The sequence below is a fragment of the Aureobasidium melanogenum genome, assembly GCF_000721775.1.
Source record: "Aureobasidium melanogenum CBS 110374 unplaced genomic scaffold scaffold_5, whole genome shotgun sequence".
In the NCBI taxonomy this organism is placed as follows: Eukaryota; Fungi; Ascomycota; class Dothideomycetes; order Dothideales; family Saccotheciaceae; genus Aureobasidium; species Aureobasidium melanogenum.
In genome coordinates, this window is record NW_024470057.1 from 1,100,018 (window position 1) to 1,114,424 (window position 14,407).

Genomic DNA, 14,407 nt, shown 5'->3' on the forward strand with positions numbered 1-14,407 from the left:
ATGCAGCATCTGCTTCTTTTTGGGCATGATCGGAGAATATCTCGTTCTGATCAGTAGTTCGTGCCTTGCCTTTGAACTTCCATGAAGCTTTTGGGATGATTGTTGGCTGGTCTTCGGTGGACCCAAAGTCCCCTAGAGCTTTGGCCTGTGCATATCTTGTGATTGTGTATCCTTCTGCACTGATCAAGGCATTCAGCAATCTTAGCAGTGGCTTTTGAGGTATACTGTCAAAGCAAGACTGTACGTCGACCTTCGCAAAGTAAAGTGGCTTATTGGCCTTCCCGGTCTCTTGCAGTTGGTTTCGGAAGCGATGTAAGCGCTGGTAGATTTCATCTGAAGAGAACATCGAAGACCCAAGCCTTTCCGGTGTAGTGGACTGCATCTTGTCAGGTAAACAAGTTTGAGTTGATCAACATGAAACGTACCTTTTCTAGATTCAAAACGTGAAATGCTGGGGTCAAGATCTTGTTGACGCTCTTGCCGAGTACCAATCTACCGTTTCTCTTCGACATTACTCTGCGCTTCAAGTTGATGATAGGTCGAAGGCCTGAGTCTTTGGGTAGTAATCGCACACGGCCAGTTCCGATCGATATGTTGGAGAGTGTCTTTTTCACCCTGCTCTGGCTGACTTCTTCGAACATGGAGGTTCTCAAGCTAGATAGGGCCGGCTCTGACATTCTTTGCCACACATCATGACGGAAATACAAGAGACGATTCCTGAAGGTAGAAGATTCAGTAACGTAGAAGTTGTTGCTGATCAGAGGGATGAGGAAGGAGTCGAAAAGATAGTAGAGAAGCTCAGCAAACAACTCCTTGCGTTTGGCGAAGTCAGAAGCTGACATTTTGCGGCCTGCTGGCTCTTTTGGTGGTCTGAGCCAGGTAACGTTGGAGATCTGTTTGGCGGTCAGTGTTTGGTTGACCGGATCTCTGCTTCACATACCTTGATGCCTTGAGCCACTTCATGCAGCATCAAACTTTCGTAACGACCCAATCTGATAAACCGATCGATCTGATGCATGATATGGGCTTTGTTCGCGGTTCCGCCTTCGCCCTCGCCCCAGAGTCTGCCTGGAAACACTTTGGCTATCACAGATCTGCAGAACGCAGATACCTGAGAAGAGGATGTAGCCATTCGCATGATGCTGTAGTCCCCACCTTCTACATCGTTCTCTTGTTTCGATGGATCACGACAATAATACTGCAGCAGTGCCGAGTAAGCACATCTCTCATGCCGGATTCGAAGATTGCCAACTAAAGTCTCGCATTCTCCACGTAACCGCTTTGGCAGGGATCGTTGCTTGTTTCGAGATGTCGATTTTATCTCCTGCTCACGGAGGGTATAGTCCTTGAAGGGTTGGGCCGAGTTCTTCGTGTTAATTGCATGGGTGAAAACATTGTGAAGTCCAAACTGTCGTGGAAAGATGTACTTTAGCAGGTGAGCATTCTTGTCTGCCTCTTCGCAACACCTGATACGATTCAGTATATCTGTCGCACGTCAAATTTGGATACCATTTACAAAGTTCGTGGGACGTACGGATGTGTGGCAGACCAAAATATGCCTCTCCTTGCGCATTCAAGTCAGACTTTCTGTACAGGATACGGTGTCGTACAAATCGGATCGTGTTTAGAGTGTTAAGCTCGTAGCTGGGTTGACTGTCAACCTTCATGGCATCAGAGGCCACCAAGGTTGCACCACTGTCTGACCTTGGCCCACCTGTAGGATGATTCTTGTCAACAGTCTGCAGCTCAGACAGATCAATGCCACTGATTTGCAGAAAATTGTCTCTTCCACCCTCAAGAGGCGCGAACATGCCGCAATTCTGCAAAAGCTGGATCAGTGTGACCACACCGTTATTACCAACCAATTTTGTCAAACCGGCCCAGGCACTTCCCTTCAACCTATCGACATGTTCATTTCGATCCGGTGAGGCAACATGACAGTTATCTTCTGCATTCACTTTCGTCAGGGTCCTTACATCTCCCAGACCGTCATGGTAGTAGCCATGACAAAGGACATGCGGAGGACGATGCCCAGAAGTATGTTGACGGAAGAGCCGCCAGATGACGAACTCTACAATCTCGGCAAAGGAAAGATGTACCTGTGAACCACCAGATTTGGCTGTAGAACCAGACGCTTGCGTCGAGAATATGCTGAGGTCGTTCTGGTAGTCGGAAGTATCATGCTTCTCTATTTTCACATCGTGGCAGCCAACAAGAACGGTATCCAGAAGTTTGACCAGCTCCAAATCAGTATCTTGAAAGCTTCTGGCCGTGTCGTATCCATAGGTCGTGATCGATCGTCTCTTGTTCTTAGATGTCTTGGCTTGTAGAAGATATTCTCGTAACGTCAAGACTTGAGGATAGTATAGCCGGAGGATGCTAGGAGTAGGTTGAGGGTTGCGGATGATGGTACTACTGCTTATCTTGGTACGTTTGAAAGCCCCGGAGGCATCTTTCTTGCCTCTCTTTCGTTTCATGATGCATGATCAAAGGTCGCGTCGTATACTTGCGATTGTCACGAATAAAATGTTGTTGGAACACGCGATGGTACACGAACGCAGCGCGCTTCGCTCCAACTTGCCTCAGATTGATGTTGCTTGTGTGACCCTGACGACCGTCACGTTCTTCAGCCTGTTTTCTTACATGTCATGTTCTGCCGCTGCGAAAACACAAAGTATTCTGTTGGACTATTCAAAGGGATTTGGAAGAGGTATTGATATCTTGATGGTCAGTTTCCACATCTGAGGTTTTTCAACTGCGAGCAATTGGGAAGTGAAAAAGTTTAGAGCATTGACCGACTTTGAACAAATCATGGCATAGAGCAAATGCCTAGATTAGCGCGTCTGTAAACATACACTGCTAGCTGAAACTGTGCCTGAATGTGGACTCTTCGATCACAGGCTTGTATCAGCCTCTAATTCATAGCCTCCTTCTGAGCCTGATTGATCATCTCATCCAAATCCTCGTAGGCAAACTTGTTGCCATCACCACCTCCTTTGATCTCACCCATCTCCAGATCAGTCTCGTGTTTGACAGAAACTCCGCCACCGGACTCAGCGGTGGATGCCATGACAAGGTCTTCCGGCAAGGGAGGGGTGAGAACGCCAGACTTCAAGCGCTTAGGGTCCTTGGGATTCTCCTCAGGTTTGTCCTCCGGGTCGTCGTAATCGAGGAAGGTGACATCTCTCTTTGAGGCAATGTGAATGTGTTCTTCGTACTTGTCACCATTGGACGACCAGTGAGAGGACATGGGAATAGGTGCCTGACTATTGCGTGAACTCTGCATGGCAGAGTCGTAACGTCTCTTGGAGGGGCCAAGAGGAGCACAGTTTGCCCCTGAAGAAAGCGGACCGACGTTGAAGTCCTCTTCGACCAACGAAGAAGTGTGCTCGGCTGGAGGATTGACTGCAGTCAGCATCAAGAGGCGCGCAGGGTTGAAGGTGTTGTGCTCAGAGAATCCCTCGAAGGTCAGAGAGGTGTGGTTCTCGGGGACGCCGCCAAATGCAGTTTCTGGAAGCTGTGATCGATCAGTACTGCACAGATTCAATTACTGGTTGACATACTTTCACAACAGGAGCCTTAGCTACAGAAGGCTTCGCAATTGGAGCATGGGAGAGATGTGAGCGTGGGGCAAGAGGCACGATAGCCTTTGGCTTGAGTGGCGCCTGAGCGGCACTCTTGAGGCGTGAATACTTGGTGTTGGCCTTCTGCAATTGCTTCTCCAGACGATCGACAGTGTCGTCCCTGTCTTTCTGGTACGCACTGAACTGCTGGAAATGAGAACGACGCTGGGTCTCGAGCTGAGTGCGTAGCTTCTCAATCGTGTCGTTCTTCTCCTGCAGTAGACCACTCTGAATCTTGACAGTACTAGCCAGACTGTTGAGACGCTTCTCGTTCAGCGCAGGATCTGCCTGGGGTGCAGGCGATGGCATAGCAAAGCCCGGATCAATGGTGTAGAGGTAGTCGTATGCAGCCAGGCGACAGAAGTGTTCCTGCATGGAGGCATTCTCGCTGAACGCAGGCTCAGCGTGGCGTTCAGCATGGCGCCGAACAGTGGTATTGTTGTCCAGAAGCTCGAGCACGCGGCCGTAGGGGTCAAGACGACGCCACATCTTGGATAGCAGCTCATTGCTGTCCTTGAGGCGACGCTCGTGCTTCTGGATAAGCCAGCCACGCTCCTCCCACTTCTGCTGCATAGCCTCAAAAGGATTAGAGGTATGAGTGGTACGCGTCTTGGACGTGACAGAAGTAGAAGTGGAAGTGCCCGGGACGTTCACGAGACCCAGCTGGTACATGGCGGTCTCATGAAGCTGCTCGCTGGTGCGATCGCGAGCGTCTTCCCATTGAGAAGCTGGACGTGTGGGTAGACTGAAGGGGTTGGTGGTGGCCATGTAATGGCCATCAAAGCGTTGGCCGACGATCTTGTGAAGGTCGTGCGACATGTTGATGGTTGTGATTGAAAAAGACGCGCTTGCAAAAGCGCAGCTTTGACGCCTTTAAGTGAGACGGAGCTGTTGTATTGTTTCTGGAAGGAGCTAACGCCGGCGATGTGTTGTAGCGCTTGCTTCAAACAGACGAGAACCTTCCGTTTGCTGCCTTGTCACAACACAAATTGTCAAAGGAAAGCATGACCTAAGTCACGAAGAGTCCAAGAGATTCGTTTCTCGCCAGGAAGCCACCGACCGACACCATAGTACTTGGGCACGACCTTTCGAAAACTTTGCGAGATTTTAGCTTTGACGAAATGGTGAACATTGGTGATAGAAAGAAGAATGCTTTTGACATATACTCCCTTACGATGCATGATATCCTAGATATGCCCCGAACTCCAAACACCTTGCAGAAGATAAAAACACAAGTCCATCATGAATCCATCTGCTGCAGAGTCCAGAGCAAAACCCATCTCTCCTCTGCCATCTTTTCTAGACGTCCGTAATGTCGTTCAGTATATGCCTTGAGGCCCTCCAACACATCCTTGACGTTTTCATTCTTCTTGACCTTGTCCTTGACTTCGAGTGCACCCATACCCTGGGCCAATTCGTCTTCTTCAGCCACGGGTGGCTTGGGTGCTCTCTTTCGCCTAAGCTGGACGAACTTCTCCTTGGGGTACAAGCGGAAGAGTGTGTAGAGGATGCGTTGACTGACATGGGCTGTTCGAGCGTTGGCGTTCCAGTCGCGGCATCTGAGCAGAAGCTTCCAAAGCTGCTCTTCCGACAATGAGCCCAAAACCTCGTCAACGCCCTTCGCACCAGTCAAACTGTCTTCGTCCTTGTCCTCTGACTCAAGAACACGAGTGAAAAGATCGAGTAGGCGCTTAGGATGATTGAGTTGCAGAGCTAGCACGATGGCTTCGCGGTAGTTCTTGGCGTAGATGTGATTTTGCAACTCCTGGTCTTGCTCCACACGAGCCGTAGCACGAGATGCCGAAGCTTGCGATGTCATCAAAGTGGTGTCAGTCCAGAACGTAAGAGTGGCATCTGCAGAACCGGAGATGAGCTCAACAGGAGGTTCAGGTGCTTCCTCATCGTCCTCTGTCGAGGTAGCCTTGGCAGTTCCAGATCGGTTAGACTTGACAGCCAGAGCCCAGACTCTGTCAATGTGGTTGTCCAGGGTAGCAGCGCACTCACCGCTCTGAGCATCCCAAACCTTGACAAGACCATCGCCTGCTGCACTGGCAACTTGCAAGTTACGTTCGCCACGCTTTCCTGGGTTCTTGGAAACAGGAAGCCAGATGACTTTCAGGATACTGTTGGTATGGCCTTCGAATGTTCTCAGACATGAGTAGTCGTTCAAGCTCCAGATCTTGACGGTCTTATCACCACTTCCAGTAACAGCCATGCCTCTTGTCCCGCTGCTAGATCCAGAATCGCCTGCAATGGCTGGTGTACCAGGAGGAGCGAACGCTACAGACCAGACACCACGCTTGTGACCACGAAGCACACCAACAGACTCACCGGTCTCCAAGTCCCAGATCTTTACTGTGCGGTCCTGAGAAGCTGAAGCGAAGAGAGTACCTTGTTGAGCGTAAGACGTGTCGATAGCGTTGATATCCTTGTCATGAGCCTTGCGTGTATAGGTTGCGCGAACAGCCTTCGCCTCTAAGCCTGACTTGCCTGAGCTAATATCCCAGCGCTTGATGGTCTTATCTTGACTGCCAGTAATGAGGTATGTCGGCGGGTGCTCAAGGGGCTTGCTGTGAGCATTTGAGCCAACGACAGGGATGGCATGGGGAAGGGCAACAGCGCTGATAGACTCAGCATGACCAGTGAAGGTAGCATAGCAAGTGTACGAGTTGTTTGCAGGATCCAAACGCCAGAGTTTCGCAGTGTTGTCCTTGGCACCAGTTGCGAGCCAGTGGCCTGACCAGTCTGTGTCAATGGTGATGATGATATCGGTATGACCCTTGAGAAGAGCTACATCGGCACCAAAGTACGCGGCATCTGCAATGCTTGAACCTTCGTTCTTGCTTTCGGTGTTGAGAGTGATCAGGCGAATATCTTCCAAGTTGGTAGCCAAGGCAAGCATCGAGTTGTCTGTGCCTACGTAGGCCATGTCGATAATCTCGTCGTGCGTACCGGAGATGCGGCGGATGATGGGGAGCGGAGGGATTGTGACATCCACATTTGTCTGAATGAGTGGCTCCAGTGAGTGCAGAACCAGTGTTTGATCAACGTGGACAGAGAGCAAGAAAGGGAGATCGGAATGGTGGATAATGTCTAGGATGGCCTCGGTTTCCACTCCAGGCTCCTGCTCTTCGGTCCTCTCATGGCCTGCCATGTCCCAAATACGAACTCTTGCATTCTCTCCACCAGTAAAGAAGAAATCGCCGTTTGCGACGAAGCCTGCTCTTTCGACAGTCTCCAGAATGGGCGCAGTCAACTTGGACTGCCATGTCTTTGCATCCCAGGTGATGACCGTCTTGTCTCTACTGGCAGACAGAAGAAGTTGACGCTCAGAAGAGAAGTCCAGACTGCGAACAACCGAAACATGCGAGTCCAGAGTGGCAACAGGCTTGCGCTTGTGAAGATCCCAAATTCTGACTTTTCCATCTTCGCCTCCTGATGCTAGACGGTAACCAGCGGTTGCATCGGCAGCGTCCTCGTCACCTGACCTGCTCTTTCGCTTGCGCGACTTGTTCTCGGTGGGGGATGCTGTTGTGTCGACGTGGAAGAAATGAAGGGCAGAGATGATGCCGCTGTGGCCGTGGAAAGTGTGTGTTGTGAAGCCTCCCTTGATATCCCAAACTTTGACAATACCATCAGCACCACCAGTTGCCAGAAGAGTAGAGGTAGGATCGACTGCTGCGACAACGACTGGAGCGGTATGCGGCTTGAGCGTTCTGAGGAGAGTGGCATCTATGGATCGATCGGCGGTGGGAGACGTCCTCAGGGAGAAGATGCGCATGGAAAGGTTTCGCGAACACAGGACCAGGTACTTTGCATCGGGGGTCATGGCAAGAGTGGTAATGGATTCACCGTCCTGCAAAAGTCTTGTGTCAACTCGTCAGTGCCACGCTGAGAGGGCCCGGCAGTGCAACTTACACCTTCGATTCTAGCCAGATGTTCACCGGTAGCAAGATCACTCAGCAGAGCATCCTCTCCCAAGCACGATGCGAGAATGCGACCATCCTGGCTAAGGGCGACACTTCCTCCGGTATAGATAGGCTGAATGACACGTCCAGGCTCGAAGGTGGTCTTATATTCGGCCTTGTATGCCATGTTGGATCCAGAAAAGAGTCAGACAGACTCTAGTCGAATTATTGAGGGACCAAAAAAAAAAAAAAAGAATTGACCTTGATCGCAAAAAGTTGATAATAATGCGGAGGAAGCAAACCAAAAAGCCGGCGGTGCCAAGCGCAAGGTCGGAGGTCAAAGCACAAGCACCGACAGCGCATCATCGCCCGCCGGCGCTCGCTCGTCCAAGAGCTTCGACCTGGCTGGAAGCTCATACAACAATCAGACCGCTCCATCAAATACACACTACATACTAATCTCATCATGTGAGTAAATGCTGCATGTTCTGTTCCTCACTCGACACTAACGCCATGACAGGGACGTGCTACTCGGCATCACTGGCAAGGACTTCACCATCATCGCCGCTTCCAAGGCGGCCATGCGCGGCGCAACCGTCCTCAAGGCCTCGGACGACAAGACCCGCCCGCTGAGCAAGCACATCCTGATGGCCCTGACCGGCGAGGCTGGTGACACCAGTATGTTACCACTCAGCACCTCTCCATCCTGTCACCTTGCCCTTCTAATTCATTGCCTGCAGTCCAATTCGCCGAATACGTCCAGGCAAACGTCCAGCTCTACGGCATGCGCAACGACATCGAGCTCAACCCATCAGCCACTGCTTCCTTCATCCGCACAGAGCTCGCAAAGGCCCTCAGATCAAGACGTCCATACACTGTCAACCTCCTGCTTGGTGGCTACGACACAATCAACGACAAGCCCACTTTGCACTGGATCGACTACCTGGCTTCATCCGCCCCTGTCCCATATGCTGCCCACGGTTACGCACAGTACTACTGTCTCTCAACGCTTGACAAGCACCACCACCCCGACATTTCCTTCGAGCAAGGCATGAAGATTCTCAGAATGTGCACAGATGAGCTCAAGAGAAGATTGCCTATCGATTTCAAGGGCATGATCGTCAAGGTCGTCACCAAAGATGGCATTCGCGAGGAGGAGTACAAGGACGACGAGCCTGTCGCTTGCCCGTGAGCGGTCATTTCTCATGCATGGATGGCGTTTGGGCGTTGAGCACAACAAGCTCTGCTGGCATGGGGCTGTACAGGTAGCATAACCTTTCCAATTCAATCTTTGATGATGACACGATAACATTGATCTTTTTCAAATCCCGACTGCGCGCACTCTGAGACTCCACTGGGAGTATCTGTGGGATGTCGTGGCTTCCACCCGTTTCTTCATGATTGAGTTCCCCAACCTTGACACTTGGTTTCGCCTATGGTATGAGAAGAACCGCACCGTGAAGAAATCGGATCTGTTATATCCCTGCTTTCAGTTCAACCACATCGAGGCCTTCCTGTCGATTACCAAAAGATTGGTTTACGACCACCCTCATATCAAGGAGTACAAGAACGAGAACCACCCTGACTTGCACGTTCCACCTCGCATCATTGGTAGGTTTTACATGATTTCGACTGTCTTCACCTACTAATCGAGACAAAGGTGCACTCAACGGAGCTCGTGGCCATCTCAGAGTCGTTCTCGCTAGATGGCTCTGGGCCCCTTTGGAGAACATGATGACGGCCAGTTGTGATTGCAAGGAAAAAACTGTCTATCTGTATCTTAAGGCACTCGCAAAGACCGGAGGCTACCCCGTCGATCAGCAGGGTCGCAAGTCAGTCACTGCCATCTGTCACGAACTAGGATCCTTTGAGAAACACTTCCAGTTGCCTCAATCCAGCAAGAGCTGTGCAAGCTGCGCCAAGGACTGGACAGGTGTTGTTGCACATGCTGTTGAGAGTATCCAGGAATATTTCAACGGCTTATGTCTTGACTGCATCGACCATACCCAGCCAAAGTTCCTGGACGAGCACGATGACTACTGGAATCATCTCTCGTTCAACACAAAGTGGGACTTGAAATGTTGCGTCTCACACGGCCAAGCCTCATGGTACTCCTCCTTCAGTATGTCATTCATGCGTCTGCATTCATAAGACTGATCACTAACAAGGTACAGTGGGACGCTTTGATACCAGAGACTCCTTGCTCAAGCGTGTCAAAAAGCGTTTCAATAACTAGTGTAGCAGCTTCATGAATTCGACGGATAGCGGATGGGTATCGCAAGGATGTCATGGGCATCGTCGTTCCATCGGGAGAAACAGTACAAACCAACTCCGCTCAGTGTATAGAATAGCTCAAGAGGGAAGATAAACAAGATTCACTGTCACAAAGAACAAATCTCGATCCTCCCTCTGTAGAATATCTGGTGTTTGTCTTGCATGCATGCGAACGAGAGGCTTGGTTTGCACCTCATCCATTCTGCGTCTATCATCATCGTAAGGTCCCTTCTGTTTGTTCTTTCACCTCTCACCTTGGAGCTCGGATCTCCTCACCTCTTCTTAGAACTCTGTCAATTATCTAACACTTCTTAGCATCAAAAAATCGTTACATGCTCTTCCTGTTTGACAACCTCTACACCTTCTCCTTGGTCATTACTTCTCACCCTCGACCGCTCGTTCCTCTTGCCTTTCCCTCGGACGACAACAACATACGGAAGGCGCATCCACTAACGTTCACTGCGTCGCAGCTTCCCTAACGAAACTCTCTAGCTCGACTGCCCGACAAGACCTTCACTTTTCAACCTCGACTGCATCCTTTGATCTCTCTACCTTGGCGATCGACCACATCTCAAAATCAGAAGCGTTTCGCAATGGCAACTGAGGACAAAACCATGCAACAACTCGAAGAGAAAGTCACTGCGCTTCAAAACGTGATCAACGCTCTTGAAAGTGAGAAAGCAGCAGCTGACAAGAAGAATGGCGACCTTAGAGTCATCTATCTACGCCAGGAGAGCGCAAGCAGTCAACTCCGTCGAAAGATCAACGAGCTCGAGGCTGACAATGAGACTCTACGCGACAATATCGGTGAACTATACATCATCAACAGCACTCTTCGTAACAATGTCGCCGCTATGAGCGCAAATGTGGAGCAGTGGGCAAAACACGCGTCCGAGGAAACAGATCAACTTGACAAGCTCAATCTATACACCGACAAAGTCGAAAGCCAGTTACAGAGCAAAGAGATCGAGGCTGCAGAGCTCGGCGCCCGCGTCAAAGATCTTGAAGCATGCAACGACAACCTCACAGAACGAAACGAGGATCTCGAAGAACGTCTCACCACCAAGAAGATCAAGGCTCAAGCCTTCAAAGCCGAGTACGATGAACTCGAGCGCAAGAACGAGGCTCTGTGGAGAACCATCACCTATCTCGATGAGGTAGTCGAAGAAGATCAGATGGAGGTAATGCGTTTGCGCCAGGGAGTCTTGTGTCTCAAGAAGATCTGGGAATCGAATGAGCAGCAGTAATCCGCTAAGACGAGCAGTGTGTTCGAACGTATGGCAGATCAGCAGTCCCATCAAGAGGTCCCGTTGGCATGGTGGAGACTGTGGCTCGGGTTTCTTTCAACGAAGGTCCCCTGATTGTCGGACCTCGATTCGTAAGTTGGTCACTATCTGACATTCCTGCTTCTCTAACAAGCTTTACAGGTCCTTACCAGCGCTACGAAAAGTCAAAGTCGAGAATCGAAGTCAGAGAGCCTTCTCTGTAGCGTCTCGTCGGACTCCAAGAGATGCTGGAAGTCAAAAGAATGTACGTTCTATATCAAAAGAAGCTGTGGAGTTTTCGGAGAAAGGCTACCAAAGTATAGCTCCGACGAGGTGTCAGAGAAGCTGGGATTCTCTATTCGTTACTTCGGTCGGCCATGTATGTTTGAAATGAGAAGAGAGGGAAGATCAGGATGACGCAAAAAGGGGTATCTTTTTCTGCTGCTGTGCACCAAGTCTATAGCTTCCAATCAACAATGACCAGTTCTTTCAGCTCTACAACACACGCTTGACCTCGAGCTCATAATCGGATCCATCAGTCAAAGCAGTGTGGGTCTTGGACTCAATCCTCTTGAGCCACTTGTTACTCTCATAGCGGCCAGTGAAGATGCTCATTCTCAAGACAGGCTCCTCTTTCGTCTCGGTCTCATCTAACGTCCACATCCAGCGGCCAAAGCTCCAGTTGAGAATGTATCTCTTGGGTGTCGTAGACTCAGCACCTTCATCTGCAGGTGTGCCATCGCTGTTTGTGGGTATTTGTGTGGTGCGCAGGACGGCCTTGATGCGGTAGACTTCGTCTTTGGGCGCTGATTTGAGGAGGTTGGCAAGCTTGGTTGTGTCGAGCGATGCGGTTGAAGGCGAGGCGGAGGTGACAGTGATGCTCAAAGCCTCCATTTCCTCGTTGTGGTCGTGTTTGTGTCCATCTCCATGTTCATGCTTGTGGTCGTGTCCATGTTGTTGATTCAGAGCAACCCAATCCCTCGCCATTCTCTCATCGATACCAAACAGCAAGTCTTTGCTGATCCAACCCTTGTCGCTCTTGATGTGCGGTGTATTCACATCCATGTCCCCGAGCTTATCCAGCGTCCTCTCGAATGCCATCTCCGAAAGGTTTTCCCATTTATTCAAAACAATCAAGTCGGTCTGCTGAGCCTGCAGTTTCGCCGTGTATGAAGTGGAAGCGTAGCCATCCCAGTTCTCAACGTCAATCACACTGACCACACCATCCAACGCATATCTTCCAGTTTCGGCTGCCAATCTCTTCAATTCCACCATTAACTTGATCGGTTCTGCACTTCCTGAAGTCTCGATGATGACTCTGTTTGGCGCATATGTCTCGTCCAATTCTTTCAATGCATCGCCAATCTGTCCAACATTCGTGCAGCAAATGCATGCTCCCAGCAGTTCCGACACTCCGGTCATCTCGGCAGCGGATGCGAGTTGAGAGTCGACATTCAAGTCGCCGATTTCATTCTTGATCAAAGCGAGTTTGTAGGACGGGTTCTCTGCGCGGAGTTGAGGGAGTAGGTTCAAGATCATTGTTGTCTTTCCTGAGCCGACGAAGCCAGTTATTACTGTGATGGGGATCTTGGGCGTTGACATGGTTGCGATTGTCGAGTTGGTGTGCAACTTGATAGGAATCAGACGGTCACGATACGGTGGGCAGACGGTATTCTTGGTTGAAGCGCGTGTACGGGATTATTTCTCTCTCGGTATGAATTGTATACGATCTAATGCTTCTCTTCCTCACCAGACTTCAAGCATGAGGTTGAATGTTTTTGTGTTTGTCTTGTTTGAACGCTGCGTCATGAGCAAGCACATGTCATCTTCGTTCTCTCCTTCTCAATGCAATTTCGTCTGCAGTAAGACGGACAGTGACCCATAGCGAAGCATTCTCCATGCGGTCGGGAAAGGGCTATGATCGATATTTTGTTGGCATGGCGCGACGATGAAGTGGTTCTTGTCATGTCATGTGGCTGACAGCTGTCATGGCTGTGCAAGCTTCTAGACCGAGCACGCATCGAATCGTCTTGCTTGCCCTTCTGTTCTCTCTCACTCTGCGTCTCACGCTGCTTTGAGAACAAATAAAAAAATCATCATCATGACGCAGTTCTCTCCTCGAGGCGCATCACTAGCGGACGGACCGATACAGGAGTTTACCATTTTCAAATTTGCAAAAACTCCGACAGACGATCAATCAATGCCCGTCTTTCTGAAGGATGCGGCAGAGCATTGCTCGCTCGCATCAACAGACGGCAAGCAATCCGACACATTCGCAGTGCTGCGGAGAGTGACACAACGAGATACGTATTTGCTTACAGGCGTGTGGTCCAGCTTAGCCGCACACCACGCATGGATTGCATCGGACAAGAACAAGGCACTTCTCGCGCGTATGCCAGACGAAGGTGCTGAAATTTTGGCATTCTTCCACTTTGCGAGCCCTCATGATCGATTGCCAGCGTGGCTGCAAGAAGGCAGCGCTGGGACGTTATGCCGCACCACTATCACCTCAGAAGAAGTGAATGGCACCTTCCAAGATGACTCTGTTTGCGAGGCAGGAGGCTGGCGTATCGAGGCGTCTGTTGATACCAACAAGGATATTTGGGTTCATATGGTCAAGGTGGATGCCGGCGAGACTCCCTGCAGTGATCAAGAACCCTGCAACGGACATTGGACCCTGCTTGTACAAAAGTGACTAAACCATAATGGCCAGGCCATTTTGTAGAGCGTGAACATAAAATGTATCCATATTTGTTCTTGTCCTGACGTGGCATCTTTCGTCACTCAGGCGCTTGTCGGACGGTCTACCATGATTTGTCGTACCAAACCATCATGGACAGGATCTCTTCAGATGGTCTGTCCAACTTTGGTGTCTACAAGCAAGGAAATAAACTTTGGGTACAGTACATTGCACTCGCTTATGGCTGTTCTGAATAAGCATGATCATCACTCACTACATAGTTCGAATATGATTGTTGGAACATCATCGCACAAGTCTCTCACAGCAAGTCTGCTTGACCGAGAGAATGGCGCTAAACAGAGTCCTAATTGACAGTGGCATTGTCTCCCAACTCTTCTGGGGCTGCAAGAACGACCCAGTGTTGCATGCCCAGACGATGCAGCAGCGCCAAGTGCATAAGATGAAACGACATGAGCACTGCCACAATCCTCTTCGATCATAGCGGGGTCCTCCTTGCCAGCTCAAGCTCCTTGTACGTCACTATAAACATACACTTCTTGCTTATAAGCACACGACCACTTTTCGTTGTACTTGAAGATCTCTCCTTCTATCATCCATCAACTTACACAAACCAAACAAAATCACTACCAACTCATC

At 50.1% G+C, this 14,407-nt stretch overlaps 8 protein-coding genes across 8 annotated transcripts; 4 read left to right on the forward strand and 4 right to left on the reverse strand.

The window, feature by feature from the left end:
• Positions 1 to 1,373: 1,373 nt before the first annotated feature.
• M437DRAFT_43328 (uncharacterized protein) lies at positions 1,374 to 2,477 on the reverse strand (the record flags this gene model as incomplete). The annotated part of the gene is made up of 1 exon (XM_041020724.1): positions 1,374 to 2,477. The coding sequence occupies one exon, from the start codon at positions 2,475 to 2,477 to the stop codon at positions 1,374 to 1,376; it is 1,104 nt and encodes a 367-aa protein (XP_040881975.1).
• Positions 2,478 to 3,527: 1,050 nt separating this feature from the next.
• M437DRAFT_44308 (uncharacterized protein) lies at positions 3,528 to 4,442 on the reverse strand (the record flags this gene model as incomplete). The annotated part of the gene is made up of 1 exon (XM_041020884.1): positions 3,528 to 4,442. The coding sequence occupies one exon, from the start codon at positions 4,440 to 4,442 to the stop codon at positions 3,528 to 3,530; it is 915 nt and encodes a 304-aa protein (XP_040881976.1).
• Positions 4,443 to 4,863: 421 nt separating this feature from the next.
• On the reverse strand, positions 4,864 to 7,718 carry M437DRAFT_43246 (small nucleolar ribonucleoprotein-like protein complex subunit; the record flags this gene model as incomplete). The annotated part of the gene is made up of 3 exons (XM_041020712.1): positions 4,864 to 5,004; positions 5,056 to 7,479; positions 7,542 to 7,718. The coding sequence occupies 3 exons, from the start codon at positions 7,716 to 7,718 to the stop codon at positions 4,864 to 4,866; spliced, it is 2,742 nt and encodes a 913-aa protein (XP_040881977.1).
• Positions 7,719 to 7,816: 98 nt separating this feature from the next.
• Positions 7,817 to 8,723, forward strand: M437DRAFT_73864 (N-terminal nucleophile aminohydrolase; the record flags this gene model as incomplete). Its single annotated transcript, XM_041026118.1, has 3 exons — positions 7,817 to 7,860; positions 8,052 to 8,209; positions 8,272 to 8,723. 3 exons carry the CDS (start codon positions 7,817 to 7,819, stop codon positions 8,721 to 8,723), a joined length of 654 nt encoding a protein of 217 aa, XP_040881978.1.
• Positions 8,724 to 8,862: 139 nt separating this feature from the next.
• M437DRAFT_43793 (uncharacterized protein) lies at positions 8,863 to 9,767 on the forward strand (the record flags this gene model as incomplete). Its single annotated transcript, XM_041020811.1, has 3 exons — positions 8,863 to 9,142; positions 9,192 to 9,653; positions 9,706 to 9,767. Coding segments are annotated over 3 exons (804 nt in total), but the record flags the coding sequence as incomplete, so codon positions are not given.
• Positions 9,768 to 10,419: 652 nt separating this feature from the next.
• M437DRAFT_43653 (uncharacterized protein) lies at positions 10,420 to 11,052 on the forward strand (the record flags this gene model as incomplete). The annotated part of the gene is made up of 1 exon (XM_041020780.1): positions 10,420 to 11,052. One exon carries the CDS (start codon positions 10,420 to 10,422, stop codon positions 11,050 to 11,052), a length of 633 nt encoding a protein of 210 aa, XP_040881980.1.
• A 513-nt stretch (positions 11,053 to 11,565) lies between these two features.
• Positions 11,566 to 12,672, reverse strand: M437DRAFT_43966 (cobW-domain-containing protein; the record flags this gene model as incomplete). Its single annotated transcript, XM_041020834.1, has 1 exon — positions 11,566 to 12,672. The coding sequence occupies one exon, from the start codon at positions 12,670 to 12,672 to the stop codon at positions 11,566 to 11,568; it is 1,107 nt and encodes a 368-aa protein (XP_040881981.1).
• A 499-nt stretch (positions 12,673 to 13,171) lies between these two features.
• M437DRAFT_82945 (uncharacterized protein) lies at positions 13,172 to 13,765 on the forward strand (the record flags this gene model as incomplete). The annotated part of the gene is made up of 1 exon (XM_041027844.1): positions 13,172 to 13,765. The coding sequence occupies one exon, from the start codon at positions 13,172 to 13,174 to the stop codon at positions 13,763 to 13,765; it is 594 nt and encodes a 197-aa protein (XP_040881982.1).
• Between the last annotated feature and the right edge of the window lie 642 nt (positions 13,766 to 14,407).